This window comes from Anopheles coluzzii, chromosome X, assembly GCF_943734685.1.
Source record: "Anopheles coluzzii chromosome X, AcolN3, whole genome shotgun sequence".
Classification (NCBI taxonomy): domain Eukaryota; kingdom Metazoa; phylum Arthropoda; class Insecta; order Diptera; family Culicidae; genus Anopheles; species Anopheles coluzzii.
The window spans coordinates 1,464,639-1,482,773 of NC_064669.1; the positions used below are offsets into that span (position 1 = coordinate 1,464,639).

An 18,135-nucleotide genomic window follows, 5' to 3' on the forward strand; every position below is an offset into this window, starting at 1 on the left:
CGCGCTCGCAGTTGCATCGGTATCTAGCACCGTCTAGCTACAGTATACACGCAACGAAAGTGGACTACAGCATTGACCATAAATGTAAGGTTTATAATCTGGAGTAAACAAAAAAAAACTCTCATATTTAGGGCAAAGGTGTAATTCCCTATTCCAACGTTTGGCTCGTTTGCCAAAACACGATCTCTTGTATATCTTTTTTGAATACATGCATGAGAGTGTGTTATCTCTCTCTCTCTCTCTTGCACCCACAGTGGTGAATAGGAACGAAAGGATGCTCAATAAAGTTGAGTGACTAGGGAACTGGTAGCTACAATATGTGACAGGTTGTGCCTCCATATAGTTACAAGATCAATGCAACTATTCCTATTGTCTTTCTTTCAAGCTGTACATCATCAACAGACACTACCAAACACATTCTTTTCACTGAAGCTTACATTTGAAGGATGTGTTATTGTTGTTGCGATGGTGCAGGACGCAGACGGAATTGCACACAAAAACCAAGCCAAAAAAAATAAAAAAAGAAAAACAATAACATCCCCACATCCAGAGAGAAAGCATTACTTTATTCAAGTCCATTTGCTGGAGTCAACTAAGAGACAGTGTGGAAAAATGACACTTATTGTTTGTAAGCGAGTGTGTTGTTGGGCTGCCCTACTCTTGTGCGCCCTGACGAAGGGCTGCATCGTTTCAATATGCATGACATTACATATCTGTTTCGAAAAATATACCATTTTGTTTGAGGGGGGAGGGGGGGGGGTGGTTTTTGTTACCACAAACACTTTCCTTCCAAAACGCAAGACGCCTTTCGGGCGGGCGCAAGGAACGGATCAACCGCACTTTACCGATAGGGTTCACGTTTACTCATCTACCTGGCGCGAGCGCAACTCCTTCATCGATCCACATTACACTGCGCTGCATTAGTACACGGCGACCAGTACGCGGGCAGCCTTCTGCTCACCCGGTTAGTATAGCGTATATCACGTTAAAACAACGCCTAATCAGGGCAAAGGGAGGGGGTCCTTGCGAGTACGATGAAGGTTTGTTTTGTTTGTTTTGTGGTAATAATGATGTTGGAATTAATTAAAATAAATATTAATAAAACAGGAAGAGTAGCCAGCAAGGTTACCTCACTGCGCAGAGCTAAGGCGAATTTTTGTGTGTATATATGTGTGTGTGTGTGTATGTTTGTGGTGAGGGACAAAAATATATATAAGTTTCCCTTCTAATAACTCTTCCTGTTTCGCAAACACATTCACTTGCTTGGTTCTTTGCTTTCTTACAACTGTGATTATATGTTATTGCCATCTTTAATTTCACCCCCCAAACAGTATCCGTGCCTTCCGTTTTTTTTTTGGGTTTCCTATTACGGTTTGCGTTAAATAAATAGCTCCATAATGCTCCGGCCCTTCGCCTGCTCGCGCGAATATCATCACCATTTTTACACATCCACAAACGGCTACACATACAGTCACGAAATGCAACGCACCAAACCCTCTCGCTCCTGCTTATATTGCATTCGCTGCACTGCTGCATTTCTCTTACGAATAACCTTTGCTTTTACTTTTTAATAGCCCCATTCGCCGCCTTCACGATGTTGCAGTGCGAAATTATTATTTTTTTTTTTCACGATGTATGTTTGTGGACGTGCGTCCGCGCTTACGCTCCGCTCCCCCTCCCCCACTTTTTAATACTAAACATTTCTAAATAGTAAAAATGTTACTCGTTTGGTTTACTCAGGAAGCACACCCTGTAAAATTTCTTTCGGGAGTGTCCGGGTATAGTTGTGTGAGTGTGTATGTGTGTGTGTGTGTGTGTGTGTTTGTGGGTACAGTATGGTGGTGCAAAAGCTAGCTGCTGATTGCCCTCACTGTACATCAAACGCATGATTTGGGGTCAGTCAGTTAAAAAAAAAAAAAAAACAAAATGTTTAAAGTATTTAAAACGAAACCTAAAGTAAATAAACCACTGTGGGAGTTAATTACAACATGAATGCTTTACATCACAATCACCCACATACACCCACAGCTTACACACATCGACTTACAAACACACACACACACACGCACACACGTACACGCAGTGGCACAGTGCGGTGCGGATTCTGAACCCTTTCTACTGTCTGTGTTTCGCGCACCTAGCCAGCATTACTTACTAGTTTTGGGGGTTGGAGACAATGGGGAAGGCCGCGACCGCGCGAAAGCAAAAGGAAAGAATGACGTATAGCATAGCAGGGCTGTTTTTGTTTTTTGTTGTTTTTTTTTTGGGTAAGTTTATTTTAAAAGTAAAATAAATACTTTTGCTGTCAGAGTACACGATAAAATTTTCTCCTTTTCTTTCTCTCTTTCTCTCTTTCTATCTCTCTCTCTCTCTCGCTATCTCGCTATGCATCTCTTTCCCTATCTCTAACTCTATCTCTCTATCGATAGTATTAATCTGTTTTGTTGTTGTTGTTCTGAACTACACAAGAGACGTCCTCGCGACACATTTGTGTGCGAGCGAAACGGGACAGGTAGTGTAAGGACTGAAGCTATAAAGGAAACGCTGAAGAGTGTGGAAGTACGGGGTGGTATGATCAGTTACAGTCTTACCACATTCGTCACCGCGTAGTAGTACGCAGCTGCACGGACTGGTGCAGCACGAGTAATGGAGGAAGAAAATAAGGGGAAAATCCGGACAGCAAGAGAGCAAAGTGAAGGTTGACATTTGGTGCAAAGAATGTTAGAATGGGCCAAGGAACTAGGCCACAACCAGCCGTCAGGGTTCTACGACCGTCTTGCCTGCTCCTTGGCGCTACTACGCTAGCACTATGCTCGATCGTCTGCCTTGCCCTGGCCTAACTAGCGCCACCGCACTGTGTGCACACGTACCTATGTGTGTGTGTGTGTGTGTGTGTTGGGATGTTGCGCACACCCAGCCGCACAAACACACACACACACACAGTCAACTCGCATTGTCCCTTACAAGCTTCACCTCCTCTCGTTCAATCCTTCATCGTCCTTCAGGTGGTTATGTGGTTTTGCTTTCCTCAAGGTGGAGCTTCTCGGGCTCTCACGTGTCTACAGCACGATTAGTAGCCACCGTATGTGGGCCCTGTATGTGTGTGTGTGGGTGTGTGTTACTCTTCCTAACATCAAACAAGCAGCAAGGTGATTTTTCTTAGCATTAAAACCCTCTTCTCGATCCGCGCCCGCCTCACAGCAGAAGAAGACGTAGTAATGTAGGGTATCCGATGGAGGCGCGCGAGGGCGCCTTTCGCTCTCTGCAGCGCATTGCCGCAGCCATTTGCAGGCAGAGAGAGAGCGAGAGAGAAAGGATGCTGGTGCGTGCATGCGTTCGTGTGCGTGCGTGCGAGTGTGAGTTGTTTTTGTTTGTTTGTTTTTTGCTAATATATTATGTATTTGGGTTGGGTTCCATCGAGTGTGCCCGTACGTTCGTCGTCTGCGGTCGTATAAATATATATATATGCATATGTATAACGATATATAGCGCAGAGAACGGGATCGGGTTATTATTTCTTCCTTCATCACGTCCACGTTTGTTGCTTTCCTATTTTCTCCTTCTCTCTCTTTCTCTTTATCTCCCTGTCTCTCTCTTCCCTTTTCTTACTCACACACCCTCACACACTCACACACGCGCGCGCGCAACGCACCCACCAAACAGCCCCGTGCTCCTGCGCGTGTGTGGACTAGGAGGAGAGGGGGGATGGGGGGGGGGGGGGGGTTGGGTTGTTTACTGTATAACGCAACAGGTGCACTTTTTCTTCTTCTTCTCGTCGATCACGACGTGCGACGCGGACTGGGGACCGGGTATCACCTGGTTGCTGATCGGTGTCGTGCTGCTGTGGACCGTGCTGCCGTCCGCCCCGGTCGTGCCATTTTTCGCCCCGAGCGCGGGCGAACCGGCGGCACCACCGGCGGCCGTGCCGGGCGATTTGTGGGGCGATTTGGTGCCGTTCTGCTGGGCCGCCGCCGCCTGCAGCTGCGAGGCCTGCGAAGCAAATGGAGGAGAGCAGAAAGCCGGTGGAATTATTTTTTGTTTGCATTTGCAAGGGAGCTGTTACGCTGCGTTACGCTGCTTAAAACGACGTGCTAGATGGATGCCCCTCAATGCTAAACACTTTTTCTGACACGCTTTGACCTTCTATATCGCTCGTGCGATAGCTTGCAATAGTAAGAATAAGAACAAGTTACCCCTAGCAGTAACATAAAATCTAGGTCCAAATGGCTTGTTGACGCCTTACTTAATGGCTTGTTGATCCGGTTCGAGGGACCAAAAATGATGACGCTTTCTCAATCGTTGTAAATAATGTTGTTATCTCGCCGAGGTTTCTAGTGCTAATTACCCTAGTTGTCCTAATTCTAATTGTGCCATGCACATTGCCTACCGTAAGGTGTCAACATGGCTACTGGAGTAACTGAAGAAGTTGCATGAACAGCTTAGGCAGTGCTCTGCCGAACCGAACCGAACGAACATTACAGGGTTTTCCAGGAGCTCTCATAGCTGTGGGACACATTATTGACTCCTTCTTACGGGAAATGAACTTAATGTAATGGGAATTGGGCTCTATAGCACCCTTGTTTGACAAATCCAATAGGACATTTCCAATAGGAGCTGTGCAATAAGGGTGTCATAGAGTCCAATTCCCATCATATGAAGTTCACTTCCCATAAGAAAGAGTCCCACAATTATGAGAACTCCTGGAAAACCCTGTAAAGCCTATTTAGGACATGTTTTCAATAATTCACACTTCTAAACCCTGTACTTTTTGTGTGTTTGCCTATTTCTTACTGTTACACATGATGATGCAATTAGTGTGGTTTAAGTACTACTCGTAAAATTGTAAAACAAGATGTTTTTCAACAGCTGCCAAATGGTGTGGTTGCATCACAATAAATAAATTTCTGTTCTTACACATGATTTTCAACACACCACAAAGAACTGGCAAACACAATCAAGACTTGAGACGTGTTGAAAATCATCTGGAAGAACTGAAACGTTATTGAGTTGGCAGTTGGCAAGCTATAACAAATATTGTAGAAATTGGGAGTTGACCCCGGAAGCCCCTGTATTATCTCATAACTAATCATCAGCTTGTCCTGTACGATCATACAAATCCTGTCTAACCTTCAACACACTCCTAGAGGATGGAAAGTGAACACTACGGCACTCCTTGTGGACAGGTTTGTTTGGAATGAAATAGCAATTTCCTGCTTGTGCTTGTCCCAAAAGCTGTGTCGTAGAGAGCCTCTGAAAACCCATATATTCTTCCACTATTACTAAAGCTCACATTCACTAGCTCTGATGTAATAACCAGTAAACCATGGCATGCTATGTTGATAAATTTGTTTAAAACATCTTAAGTTTTTCGATTGATTGCTGGGTGATATGCAATTCTGCATTCGTGTCATAACATTCTTCAAACAACTGGCTGATCCTGTACTGTACTGCACCACCAGGCACAAGAATTCGCGTCTAATGGCGTCCGCAGTCGCACGCATACGCACCTCGTGCTTTGCTACCGCACCGTCCACAACCGTCGTGTCCGGGTCGTCGGTGCTGTGGCTGTCCTTAGGCGTGCTGCCGTTCACTAAACTTTGGTCGCCGGTTGGTGTGATCGGTTTGCCACCTACGGAGAAACGGAGAAGGGCAACGGCAACGGGGAAAATCGATTAGACAGTGTCTTTTTTTTTTTTTTTGTTCAGCTAGGCGGGCGGAGGGACAAGCCCGCCCCCAACATACCTTTGATCAGATTGACTATTTCGTCCGCCTCCCTCGACAGGTCGCCGCCCGGTCTGAATGGATTGTCCCAGCCTGACTCGGTACTGCAAATGCGCGCGCGTATGTTGATGCGTGGAAGGGAAACAAGAAATCAATATTAGTGCATCAGTGTGTTGTGGGCACATAAAAAAAAAAAAAAAACGCTAAACAAATCAAAAAACAATAAAACGGAAAAACGCTACGCATCGTGGACTAAACAAACAGTAAATCGGAGAAGGGAAAGGAATAGGAAGGGAATCAAAAGGGTGCAATGGGGTCCCTCGTTCAGGGTGGTGGCGCGCGCACACACACACACACACACACACACGCGTGCCCACCTGTTCAGGCGCGCCAGGATGGTCGTGTTCGGTACGTTCTGGAACTGCTGGTGATGGGCGGCGTACTGCGCCTGGTAGGTGGGGTTCGGGTAGCCGCCGGCGCTGGCCATCGCCGTCGCCTGGGCGGCACACTCCTTCAGATACTCTTCGCGCGGCACCTCCACCACGTAGTACAGTGCGCCGCCGTGCGACTGGGACGGTGTCGTTGCCGTCGAGTTTACCATCGCGTTTCCCTTCCGGCTATGCGCACACACATACACGTACGCACACTAGCTTTTGACACAGTTGCGGTGGTGTTGTTTTTTTTTTTTGGTTTGTTCTGCGAGGAAATATTTTCCCGCCGCACGACCGGATTAGTCTCCGCCCCGAGTGGATAAAGGTGGAAAAAGTTCCACTACTCGGTACACTGTTGCCGAAAGCTTTTCGCCAAGCCGTCAGTAATGGGTTCGCCGCAACAGTTCGATTTTGCGGTGCACTTTTGTAACCGCGTGTGAGCGACTTTCTCCGTCACCTAACGCCCCTTACACCGCACAGTGTTTTAACGCAATGTCACTCACAGTCGGTAGAAGGTAACCGGCACCGGGCGCCTCCATTGTGTCGCGGGAATATCAAATCACGTTCGAAGTGTTTAACACATTCAACTTTTTTTTTTAAATTATTATTTCACTCCAAAACGCGGACTGCGAGTGAAATTGTTTTGTCGGAAAAGATAGAAAACAGCTCCCCCTGCATACAAAGCTAAAGTTGTGTCAAATGTCAAGGTCAACGTTATTTTCGGCCACTTTCCGTGTTTGGCGACATCTGTCAAAACCTTTCACAGGCGTGTTTTTTTTTGTCATCCCCACCGGGTCGGAGAAGGTTTTATAGGTACCAAAAACTGCTTCAAACGCTTTAACCTTAAAGCTTTAGAGCTGCAACATTTATTTACAGTTCCCGCAGCACACGCACACGCAGGAAAACAGGCGAGAAAGCGAGAAGATGAGAACCCCAATAAACGGACAATTTTTAAACGCCGGTGTCATATTTTTAGCCACCCGCAGTAGGTCACATGCGCGGGGAGCAGATCGAGTAGCGGCACCATGGCACGGTGCAATGCCAACCGCTGGTCGGGCTTAGCTATTTCCGACGTTAATTTTGTAAGCAAACGCACAAAATTTGGGGCGCGCGCGCGCGCGCCCGTGGGGGTGGTGCGCTGCCAACGGTTTCCATTTTTCCCTTCCACAGAGCGTATGTGTGCGTGCGTCTCCGTGGCAAAAAAGACTACCACACACACACACACACACACATTAGAATCATAGATACATTCGCGCCAACCTGTACGATCTCCATTTTAGCGTGTGCGAAAAATGAAAAGTGAGAGAACAAAAAACCCATGTCACACTCATTTCCGAAATGAATTATTCAAGCAGGGTGCAAGCGGGAGAGTCGAACCCAATTTTGCTCTGCTTTGCGTTTGGGGTAGTAGTGGTAAGTGACGAAGGACGCGCACCAGTTCACAATAATTAAAAAAAACAAAAACGGAAAAACTCAAAGATCGAGCGGGAGCATTTATCGATATTTTTCTGCCCACCGTGCGTGTGACTCAATGTAGTGCATTTTCTTCTCGCATTATTATTCATGTTTCACGGCACACACACACACACACACACACACGCACTTACAAAAGAATTACTTCTCGCATTCTAATGCAAAAAAGGGCTCACGCGTCTGTTTGTTGGTGCTCTCTTGATTAGATTCGTATCGAACCGGAAATTTGACGTCCATTGTCAAACTGGTGTCCCTATGCCCACCCCCACCACCCTCTACACACACACACACACACAGACACACAAAAGGTGTGTGGCGTGTGAGCCGCCCGAATCGATGCGATTTAACTCCAAAATGGACCGAAACGCTGTCCGGCGAATGGCAACCTCATTGCTTGCTGATTTGCGTCCATTTTTTTTTGGTGGGTAGGTGGGTGGTTGGGTGTGTATGTGCTTCACTCTTCCTTTCTGCCCGCAAAAAAAAAAACTGATCGGTCGGTTGATTGTGTGGTCCAAGGGTTGGAGGTTGAGTTGAGCCATTAGCTGCATTTTGAAAACGCGCCGTAGTCGCGCGCGAGCTGCTGTTTTGATTGAAGTGCTTCCGGAACGGAAGGGAGAAAAGCCACATGAAACACACACACACACACGCACACACGTCCGTTACACATCGCATTAGGATCAATTTAATTTGTGCTCATCATTATTAGTAGTAGGAAGAAAAAGAAAAACAGCAACCACCACCGACGGTCACCGAGGCAAAAACCGATTTTGATGACGACGGCAAACTGTGCGCGGGATGTCGAGGAAGTGAGGCTAGATTTATTGCCCTACTTCCCCCCCCTCCCCCCCCCCCCCCCAGATTGTATTCCTCTCTGGCGTGTGTATGTGCGCCCTGTTTAATACCGTTTGTCGCTGTGTGTGTGTGTGTGTGTGTGTGTCTGTGTGGCGGTGACCTTTAAAAAAATTGGTTCATTTTGTGCATCGTTACGTGCTGAAGAGTTACTGCGTTACTCGCGCAAAATATAGACAGACACACACACACACACACACACACCTAAACACGGACACAAAATGTTGCTCTCTTCAATTAGATTTAACTGTTGGTGTTGTTGTTGTGGTTGAAATAGTAAGCAAACACTATACACACCCACGTGAGCAACATCACAACCTGACGCTACAGCGAACTCGTGAGCGTCCTGTAACAACAACAACAACAAAACTCCGCCACAACCGTCAAATCGAAGACACACACTGGTGGTAGCAAATTCGCTCCAGCAGTAATCGACTGTATCGAAGAAAATACCAACGATTGCTTGTTTAGTGGTTTGTTTGTTTCACAGATTTCACTTAAACGGATGGAGCAGCAGCATTCAGCCCGTAGATGTAAACGGCAACATTTAAGGGAAGCGTTAGTAACTCACGAAAACGGCTTGGCCGTTCGAGAAGGCACCGTTCGGAGCTGTCCAACCAACAACAACTAAAGATGTAAAAAAAAAAAAGAAGAAGCAACCAACCTCCGAGCAAGAAGTGAGTGGTTGTGTGCGCGTGCGCAAATACACATGCCGGGCAAACCTGACATCACCTGTCAGTGGTGACAAAAATGCGAGCCAAAAGGCAGCAGCCCCTCCCGCTCCCGCTCAACCCCTCTTGGAAACTGAACTGGCGCGCTATTTTCTTCGCTTTTCTTTCCCCCCACCCCCGCGCCGCTCGTACCGCCATGCTCAACCGCGCCCCTTTGCAGTGGGTCAGCAGTCAGCAGTTTCCACCGACAATGGGCAATTGGGAGGAAGAGGAAGCAACAACGGGGGGAAAAAAAAACAGGTCGCCGTTAAAAAGAGCAAAACTGTCAACAAATTGTAGCGCCCGTGTACTGGTGTGGGTGTTTCCCTGTATTGGCTGCTATTTTGTATGGTTTCTGGTTTTGCTGGTGCATTTCGCATGCACGCAAACACGCAGCGAAGTAACCCCCGTTCTCGGTTTGGAGCGCACTTTCTTTTTCTTTTTCCTTTTTTTTTGTGACAGCCTTTGGCAGCCTGATGACACGTTCAGCACTGTTCCATTACTTCTCGGCGCCTGCTGCTCTGTCTTCACCACATCGTTTGGCCACGGTCTCGGCTTAACCACACAATTGAAACCCGGAACACCACTGGATGTGTTTAGTGACCTCTTGCCGCGACAAACAGGGGCCCTTTTTTGCCACCCCAGCACGCCCGCGACAATCAACAATCCCTTCAGCGGCTAGCGCCAGGACAGGCCACTGCAATCGAACCTTGGCGTGCTCCGTACGGGATGCCACTACCCTACTTTACACTGTTGTACGTGCGTCTGCATACGGTACGCGACTGTACAGTGCGAAAACTGGCGCGATCCGTGTCTCCCCTTTGCAGGCGAGCGCGCATGTGTGTGTGTGTGTGTGTTGGTAGTGTACGAGACAGAGAGAGAGAGAGAGAGAGAAGCTACACACTCTTGAATTTTCTCATCACGGCGCTTCGCTTTGTGTGTGTGTGGGAAATTCGGGAAAAATCCCTATACACCACTGAATGAGCGCGTGTGTGCGTGATGAGTTCCTGGGCCATATCTCCTGAGCGAGCCTATGCACTACACATACATACACACATACACACACACACACACACACATATGGGGTGTGTAGTAACGCGTACGCTTCATGGGTGCGTTTTCCACCCACCACCCTGGTGGAGTGCGCGCGCACGAAAAATTTTACCACACATCTCGCTCACGCGACCACTCACCGTCACTCACTGAGACGGACGTGTCCTGCGAGTAGCTGCTTTTGTTTGTTTTTTTTTATATTTGTTTTTGTTTCAAACATCCGTCTTTGTATTCCATCTTCTTCTGCTTTTTCTTATTCTTTTAAAACACACCCTTTGACCCTGAGTAATATGTTTGTATATAATAGTAATATTATATCCAACTTAGAAAAAAAACCAATTGACACCTGTCAAAATGACATTGCGTTCGAAGGCAGCTTAAACGTCATATTTCGCTGTGTTTCAGAATGTTTGTAAAGCCCCAAGAGTGCCACTCACTTTGGGAGCTCACGTTTATCATCACTTTTACTCTCTTACGCAAACAGTCAAAAGAAATGTCAGGACTGTCTGGCTGGGCCCCTTCCACCTACTCGGAACGAAAAAACCGTCCCCTTATACGAATGTTTACGCTGCACCCCCGCTACACAATGGGCTCCGGCAACACCCCCAGTCCTGATAACTGTCATCTACCCACCCAGCAGGATTAGTGTGCGTGTGTGTGAGTGTGTGTGTAAGTGTTTTCATATTCTTCTTCAAAACGTCCAAGGATTGGGATCGCGTGTACAAATGGCCTACTTTTTCTTGACTGGTCACAGACAGGAAAACTCGAGAACATAGGACACACGAGGTAATGAGCGGGGGGACGAATTGGTGCGGCCAGGGTAATGACTTCACGGAGCGGAAGTGGATATCAATTACACGAAAACCGCACACAGAAAGCAAACAGACTTCATTGCCTACTTTTCCATTCTAATTCTAGCACAGAATAAAGGCTAGCTGAGAGGGTGAGACATCGAGCAAAAGAGAGAGAGAGAGAGAGAGAGAGAGAGAGAGAGAGAGAAAGAGAGAGAGACAGGGAAAGGGGTTTTCTTTGAGATAACATCATTATCGAACCACTGTCTAGTATTGGTTGTGTTGTGCAGGAATGCAGAACAATACAAGCCGAGAAAGCAGTACATATTTTAGTAGTCAGCCACAGGAACGGTGGAGGGGGGGGGGAGTGGTCCGCACACCTGATGACTCATCGCGCTTAATGTACACTTCGAGACCGTACCGACACTACGAAAATAAATGAAAGTAAAAGCAAACAAAACGCGCTACCACCACCACCACCGTGCCACGGCATGCCGCCGCCGTGCCGCCAAAATGGAGGGCAAACACACACCATGAGTATTTTAGTCGGTGGGTGTCATAATCCAAAGCGGAATATGAGCGCACCCTTTAAAAAAACGTCGGCAATGACTGGGCAGAAAACCAAGACATGAAATATGTATGGCGCGGTATAAGAGCAGTGGGCCGCGATAAGCGCCATCTGGAAAGTGGAGCAGGGTAGTTCACAATATCTCGTATGAATGATGCAAGTTTGCAGTAAAGTTAAGTTAGGCAGACAAAAATGTCCTTTTGTGCGTTTGAAGATGTTTGGAGGAGCTTAGGAGGTTTCTGAGCTCGGATATTTATGAGGACCTCTGAGATAAGGCCCGCAGCAAAGGAGGATTGGAGGATACCGTGCATAAAGGATTAGCTTTAAGATCATCGGGGCATACGAAGGCAATCAGTCCAAAGCATACAAATAAATTACCAAAAAATCCGAAAGAATCACGAAAAACATGAAATTCAGATGGCTCATGCTGATTGGGACATTTGTATGTAGGGCATCGTGCTCGTGTGCGTTCGCTTCGGGCAGCTATATCGTACGTACAGTCATCTTGAAGCATCAAACTGTAAACCACGATTTCTCCCGATACTGGTAGCCTTAAGGTGGACTTATTCTAGATAAGATGATAAGGCACAGGTGGTATGAAGATTACGATAAAGCCCAAAGCGTCCAAAAGTTACGTTATCAGTCGCGAGACCTGTGACACAAAATATATAACCGACCTGCTGGACGGTCCTGCCATTACTGTAACGTTCAGCATCTGATTAGTCTGTGTCTTACACCCTTTGAACGTAAACCTTTGAACCTAGCGGCAGGTGGCAGTGTCTCAGAATGCTTGTCGTGGTGTTTCTCGTGACGCTATTGGTGCTAGCGGTGCTGCGTGAGTATCGCGATCGCAAGCGGCTGCAGCACATTGCATCCCACTTCCAGGGTCCGAAACCGCACTGGCTGCTCGGATATTTGCCATTGTTCCCGGTCAACGACATACCGGGCATCTTCGAGACGATGGTGAAGCTGCACGAACGGTACGGACAGGATCTGTTCAACTGGGGCCTCCTAAACGACCACATGGTCGTCGTAACCAGTGCCGCTAACGTGGAGAAGGTGGTGATGGCGAAGAAGACGCAAAAATCACAGATTTACGAGTTCATCGAGCCGTGGCTGGGACAGGGTCTGCTCATCTCAAGCGGCGAGAAGTGGTTCCATCGGCGAAAAATAATCACGCCCACCTTTCACTTCAAGATACTGGAAAGCTTCGTGACCGTGTTCAACCGCGAGGCGGAGTTGCTGATAGAGAAGCTGGGACAGAACGCGGACGCGGGCCGTGAGTTTGACATCTACGAGCCGATCTCGCTGTACGCGCTGGACAGCATATGCGAGACGTCCATGGGTGTGGAGATTAATGCGCAGCATAATCCCGAAAACCAGTACGTGCGGGACGTCAAGCGGATGAGCGAGCTGGTGCTGCTGCGCATCTTTCACGTGCTGTCAGCGTTTCCACGCACCTTCTGGTACACGATGCCGAACGCTTGGGAACAGCGGAAGCTGATTGGACGGCTGCACGCATTCACGGACTCGGTGATTCAAAGCCGTCGGCGACAGCTGCTGGCTGCGGTGGAGCAAGGAAAAGTCGGAAATCAAGAAACACACGCGGATGATCTGTACGGTGCAAAGCAACGTTCCAGCTTTTTGGACCTGCTGCTGAACGTCACAGTCGGTGGAAAGCCATTGTCTGATGCGGATATTCGGGAGGAGGTGGATACCTTCATGTTCGAGGGTCATGACACGACCACTTCGGGCATTGCGTTTACCTTCTATCAACTTGCTAAGCATCCTGAAATACAGGAGAAGCTACACCAGGAGCTTCAAGATGTGCTCGGAGTAGATTATCGCCACGTACCGTTGACCTATAATACACTCCAGAACTTCCCGTACCTGGACATGGTAGTGAAGGAGTCGCTGCGACTTCTACCACCCGTTTCGTTCATTGGACGTCGGTTAGTGGAAGATATCCAGATGAACGGTGTAACTATTCCAGCCGGCACTGACTTTACCATCCCCATCTACGTGATCCATCGTAATCCTGCAGTTTTCCCGGACCCGGAACGCTTTGATCCGGAGCGTTTTTCAGACGCCAATCAGCACCCTCCCGGACCGTACGACTACATCCCGTTCAGTGCTGGGTCACGGAACTGCATCGGACAGCGCTATGCGCTGCTGGAGATGAAAGTCACCGTCATAAAGATGTTGGCACATTTCCGCGTCTTGCCCGGTGAACAGATGCCCCAGGTGCGCTTCAAGACAGATCTAGTGTTGCGCCCGGATAAGGGTATTCCTATCAAACTTGTGCGCAGAAAATTCGATTCAATAAAATAATGCTCAAGCATGCGTGATTAGGTTTCTGATTTTACCGATTCGATGTTACTCCGCTGTTATCAGTTACATTATCGGAGCGTGTACTACAAACAACGTGTCTAATGTTGAGTAGACTACAGTGCGCATTAGTCACAGTGTACGATTCCAAGGGTGGTTCACCACAGCTCAAAAGAATGCTGGACACTCCGCTAATCAGCTACAGGCACTCAAAGATATGGTCGGTGGAGTGCCGCCGGGTACCTCAGCTCCTCCTCGTGTACGTTCTGTGCCGAATCAGAAGTAAAATCGTATCAAATACACTGAAGCCAGCCAGAACGAAGATAAGACTCGACAGTGTTTATTTTTTTAAATATACCCACGATTAATCTTTAGCACTGGTGCTCATCTTTCCAATTTTGCAACAGAAGCTCCAATCGTGTGAAGCATGCTTTTCACACGTAAAACAGAACTGCTGCGGAACGGTCGAGCAATCAAACCCTGTCTGTTAAAATAGAGCATCAACGGTATCAACATGTCGTTCGTACTGTTTCTGCTGGTCATTCTGATTGTATACGGGCTGGCGCAGGTCTATCGTAAGCGATGCCGGCTGCACCGCATTGCGGCCCATTTCGACGGTGCCAAGCCGCACTGGCTGCTGGGGAACGTGATGGAGTATCCGGCCAACGACATACCGGGTATCTTCGAGACGATGGTAGCGCTGCACAAGCGCCACGGTAAGGATCTGTTCAACTGGGGCCTCCTAAACGATCACATGATTACCGTCAGCAGTGCCGCTAACGTGGAGAAGGTAGTGATGGCAAAGAGGACGGAAAAATCCTCCGTGTACGAGTTCATCGAGCTATGGCTGGGACAGGGTCTGCTCATCTCCAAGGGCGAGAAGTGGTTCCATCGGCGTAAGATCATCACGCCCACCTTTCACTTCAAGATACTGGAAAGCTTCGTGACCGTGTTCAACCAGGAGGCGGAGATATTGATTGAAAAGTTAAGCCAGTATGCTGACACGGGTCGTGAGTTTGACATCTACGAGCCGATCTCGCTGTACGCGCTGGACAGCATCTGCACCACGTCTATGGGTGTGGAGATTAATGCGCAACGGCATCCGGAAAACCAGTACGTGCGGGACGTGAAGCGGATGAGCGAGCTGATACTGCTGCGCATTTTCCATGTGCTGTCGTCCTTTCCGCGCACCTACTGGTACACGATGCCGAACGCGTGGGAGCAGAGGAAACTTATCCGACGGCTGCATGCGTTCACGGACACCGTGATCCACAAACGCCGGGAACAGCTGTTGGAAAGGAGCTCGCAAGTGTCTAACGAGCAGGAGTGTCTGGATGAGGAACATCTTTACACAAAGCGTAGGGAAACGTTCTTGGATCTGCTGCTGAACGTTAGGGTGGATGGCAATTCACTCAGTGATCTTGATATTCGGGAGGAGGTTGATACCTTCATGTTCGAGGGTCATGATACGACCACTTCGGGCATTGCGTTCACGTTCTATCAACTCGCTAAGCATCCTGAAATACAGGAGAAGCTTTATCGGGAGATCCAAGATGTGCTCGGCGTCGAATACCGCCATGTGCCGCTAACCTACAACACGCTCCAGAACTTCCCGTACCTGGACATGGTAGTGAAGGAGTCGCTGCGACTTCTACCACCCGTTTCGTTCATTGGACGTCGGCTAGCAGATGACATCGAGATGAACGGTGTAACTATTCCAGCCGGCACTGACTTTACCATCCCCATCTACGTCATCCACCGCAATCCCGTGGTGTATCCCGACCCGGAACGATTCGATCCGGAGCGCTTCTCGGACGGAAATACGCAACGGCGCGGCCCGTACGACTACATCCCGTTCAGTATCGGCTCGCGGAACTGTATCGGGCAGCGCTATGCGCTGCTGGAGATGAAGGTCGCTATCGTACGTATGGTTTCCTTTTATAGGATATTGCCCGGTGATACGATGCACGAGATTCGTCTCAAAACGGATCTGGTGCTACGTCCGGACAAATCCATACCGATAAAGCTGGTAGCACGCCCATGATTGGGTGTTGGAGGAGTGAGAATGGAGGGAAGGGGGAGAATTGAATAAATAAAAAAGAAAACATCATACAAACCGAGGTGGTTAACCTCCGTGCTCCGTTTGCTATTTATGAATGATGTTTTTTTTGCTTTGCGAGACAGGAATGAATATCCAATGAGGTTTACATAGTAACCAGCGCGAACGGGTGAAAGGGGATACGTGTAGGCTGGCTTTGCTGAGTACACATAGGTCACTCCTTCAAAGCCCCTGCTTCTAACCTCCACCAAACCGCACTCAAGATATCATTGTTCGGAGCTCTTGAAGATGGGACAAAATTGCATGGTACATCAACCATGATGATACAGTAGATAACATGACGTGAGCGACCTCTCGTATGTTCATTCCCCATTCTGAAAGCCTACGGAGGGACCATCATTGCACTACGTTGTAGGATACAAAGGAATAAGGAGGAATATTGCTTGAAAGCAAATGTGGGAAGGCGAACAGGTAGAATCGGGTTTACTGACACGCAAACAACAACAACAGTAAAACACTAAAACAAAACACGTCACGACTCTTCCTCTACCTACCTCATTTGTCGGTTAAAGGCCGTTGGCGGCACGTTGGCACCTCCGTAGACAGCCGCCATGTCGGGATCCCGGTGGTCCGGATGAAAGTGTGCGTGCTGCTGCTGCTGCTGATGGCTGGACAGCGCGTCGTACTGCTGGTTGAGCGCGGCCGAGGTGATGTAGGTGTCTAGCGGCGAGTTGTTGTTATCATAGCCGCCGTCACCGCCGCTGCCGCCGCCGCTACCGAAATGGATCAAACTTTGCCCACCGTACAGGTGCAGCGACTCCGGCGGACTGATTGATTGCGGTTTGCTGCTCTGGAAGAACGATACACGCACCTTCGAGCGCTCTACTCTGTGGTTTTTTTTTTTGGGCGTCACACCGAAATAAATGAAAGAGAGAAAGAGGAACGATAGCTTAGCTAAAAGGAGGTTACGTTACGGGTTTGAGTTATATCTACAGGTAGGTAATTTGGCAATTAAATTCACAGAGCTTGTTCTTAGGTGTGACGAGATACTACTAGCGATAATATAAGGTTGGTAGGATCTATTGGAAAGTACTTGATATTGACATTTTGAGCTGGAAGCTACTGTTCAGTAAAGCACGTGCAAGACTTTGTACCAAAACAAACACAATGTCTGGAGTCCGGAGTCCTCTCCGATTTTTTTCCCACTCAACACATTCCATAGCGCGCTCAAGTGCATTTGCAACGGTAGTAATTCCAACGCGTTAAAATCCAACTAACACCACCCTAAATGATGTCTCCAGAATGCTCTACTGTCAAGGTGAGCTTATGTCGGTGGGTCTGTCCTTGATACCACTTGAGCTAGGCTCCCGGCGTCACCGTAGGCTCATCTCACCTGACTCACATTGACGGTTCCATCCGAGCCTGCAAACACACACACACACTCTAATCCTGCCTCTAAGTACCACTCCCAAGCTTGTCTCCTAAGTGAGGGCACAAGCAACAGTTTGCAGGAGGCGTTTGGAGCTGAAATGGAGCCTATTCACACATTCGATTTAAAAAGCGCCTAGCCGTTCCAACTCCATCTCCGACTACGAGAAACCTGTTACACTGCCAAATGCTGCTATCTCCCTCCCACCCCTCTACCCTTGAAAGAAACAGTATAGAGCGCTGTGCCACGGAAAAAAACAAGAAACCGTTCGTTTAAAATATTCAAGCAAATCACTACGCAAAAACAGCACCTCCCCCCAACAGCCGAAATTTGCTTCTCCTTTCCCACCAGAATGGAAGTTCTTCGCAGCGATACTTCGCAAGGCCCTAACAGGCCGCACACTATCTCGTAGCACCGGCGACCAAATAATGTGCCGGGCTGACCCGCAACAAAATCGGATCCTCGTACGGATGACGGCAAGAGCAAACAGCAAAGGAAAGACATACGGCACACAGCACAAACTACGCACCACACTCAAGGCGAACCGATTCCGATGTGTCGGGGGAAGATGATACAATCGGTCGTGGTCGGCGACTTTGTCTTGCATGCATTCCACCACACTTCATTGCACCCCCCTTCCGCAGCCCCCTTTGCCATGAAAAGGACGGCGAAAGGTGGAGGGGTGTGGAGCGATGGGAACAGAATCCACACAAACTAACCCGG

General features: G+C 48.3%; 3 protein-coding genes across 4 annotated transcripts in view; 2 read left to right on the plus strand and 1 right to left on the minus strand.

The window, feature by feature from the left end:
• Positions 1 to 545: 545 nt before the first annotated feature.
• LOC120954775 (WAG22 antigen) overlaps positions 546 to 18,135 on the minus strand; it is a 67,098-nt gene continuing 49,508 nt past the window's right edge. Inside the window, exons 5-8 of one of the 2 annotated variants that reach the window (XM_040375011.2) lie at positions 16,538 to 16,870; positions 5,743 to 5,825; positions 5,508 to 5,629; positions 546 to 3,990 (exon numbers count right to left, since the gene is read on the minus strand). In XM_040375011.2, the coding sequence (XP_040230945.2) occupies positions 3,733 to 3,990; positions 5,508 to 5,629; positions 5,743 to 5,825; positions 16,538 to 16,870 (796 nt within the window). In that variant the 3' untranslated portion in view covers positions 546 to 3,732. Of the gene's footprint in view, positions 3,991 to 5,507; positions 5,630 to 5,742; positions 5,826 to 16,031; positions 16,388 to 16,537; positions 16,871 to 18,135 lie in introns of those variants that run through there. The other variant, XM_040375020.2, reaches the window with a different exon arrangement.
• On the plus strand, positions 6,338 to 13,939 carry LOC120954788 (cytochrome P450 4d2-like). Its single transcript, XM_040375031.2, has one exon. The coding sequence runs from the start codon at positions 12,383 to 12,385 to the stop codon at positions 13,925 to 13,927; it is 1,545 nt and encodes a 514-aa protein (XP_040230965.2). The 5' UTR covers positions 6,338 to 12,382; the 3' UTR covers positions 13,928 to 13,939.
• Positions 14,341 to 16,077, plus strand: LOC120954796 (cytochrome P450 4d2-like). The gene has a single exon (XM_040375033.2). It carries the CDS (start codon positions 14,439 to 14,441, stop codon positions 15,966 to 15,968), a length of 1,530 nt encoding a protein of 509 aa, XP_040230967.2. The 5' UTR covers positions 14,341 to 14,438; the 3' UTR covers positions 15,969 to 16,077.

Excerpts from the sequence above, each read along its gene's own strand:
- LOC120954796 (XM_040375033.2), top strand. The coding sequence starts at position 14,439 with ATGTCGTTCGTACTGTTTCTGCTGGTCATTCTGATTGTATACGGGCTG.
- LOC120954788 (XM_040375031.2), top strand. The coding sequence starts at position 12,383 with ATGCTTGTCGTGGTGTTTCTCGTGACGCTATTGGTGCTAGCGGTGCTG.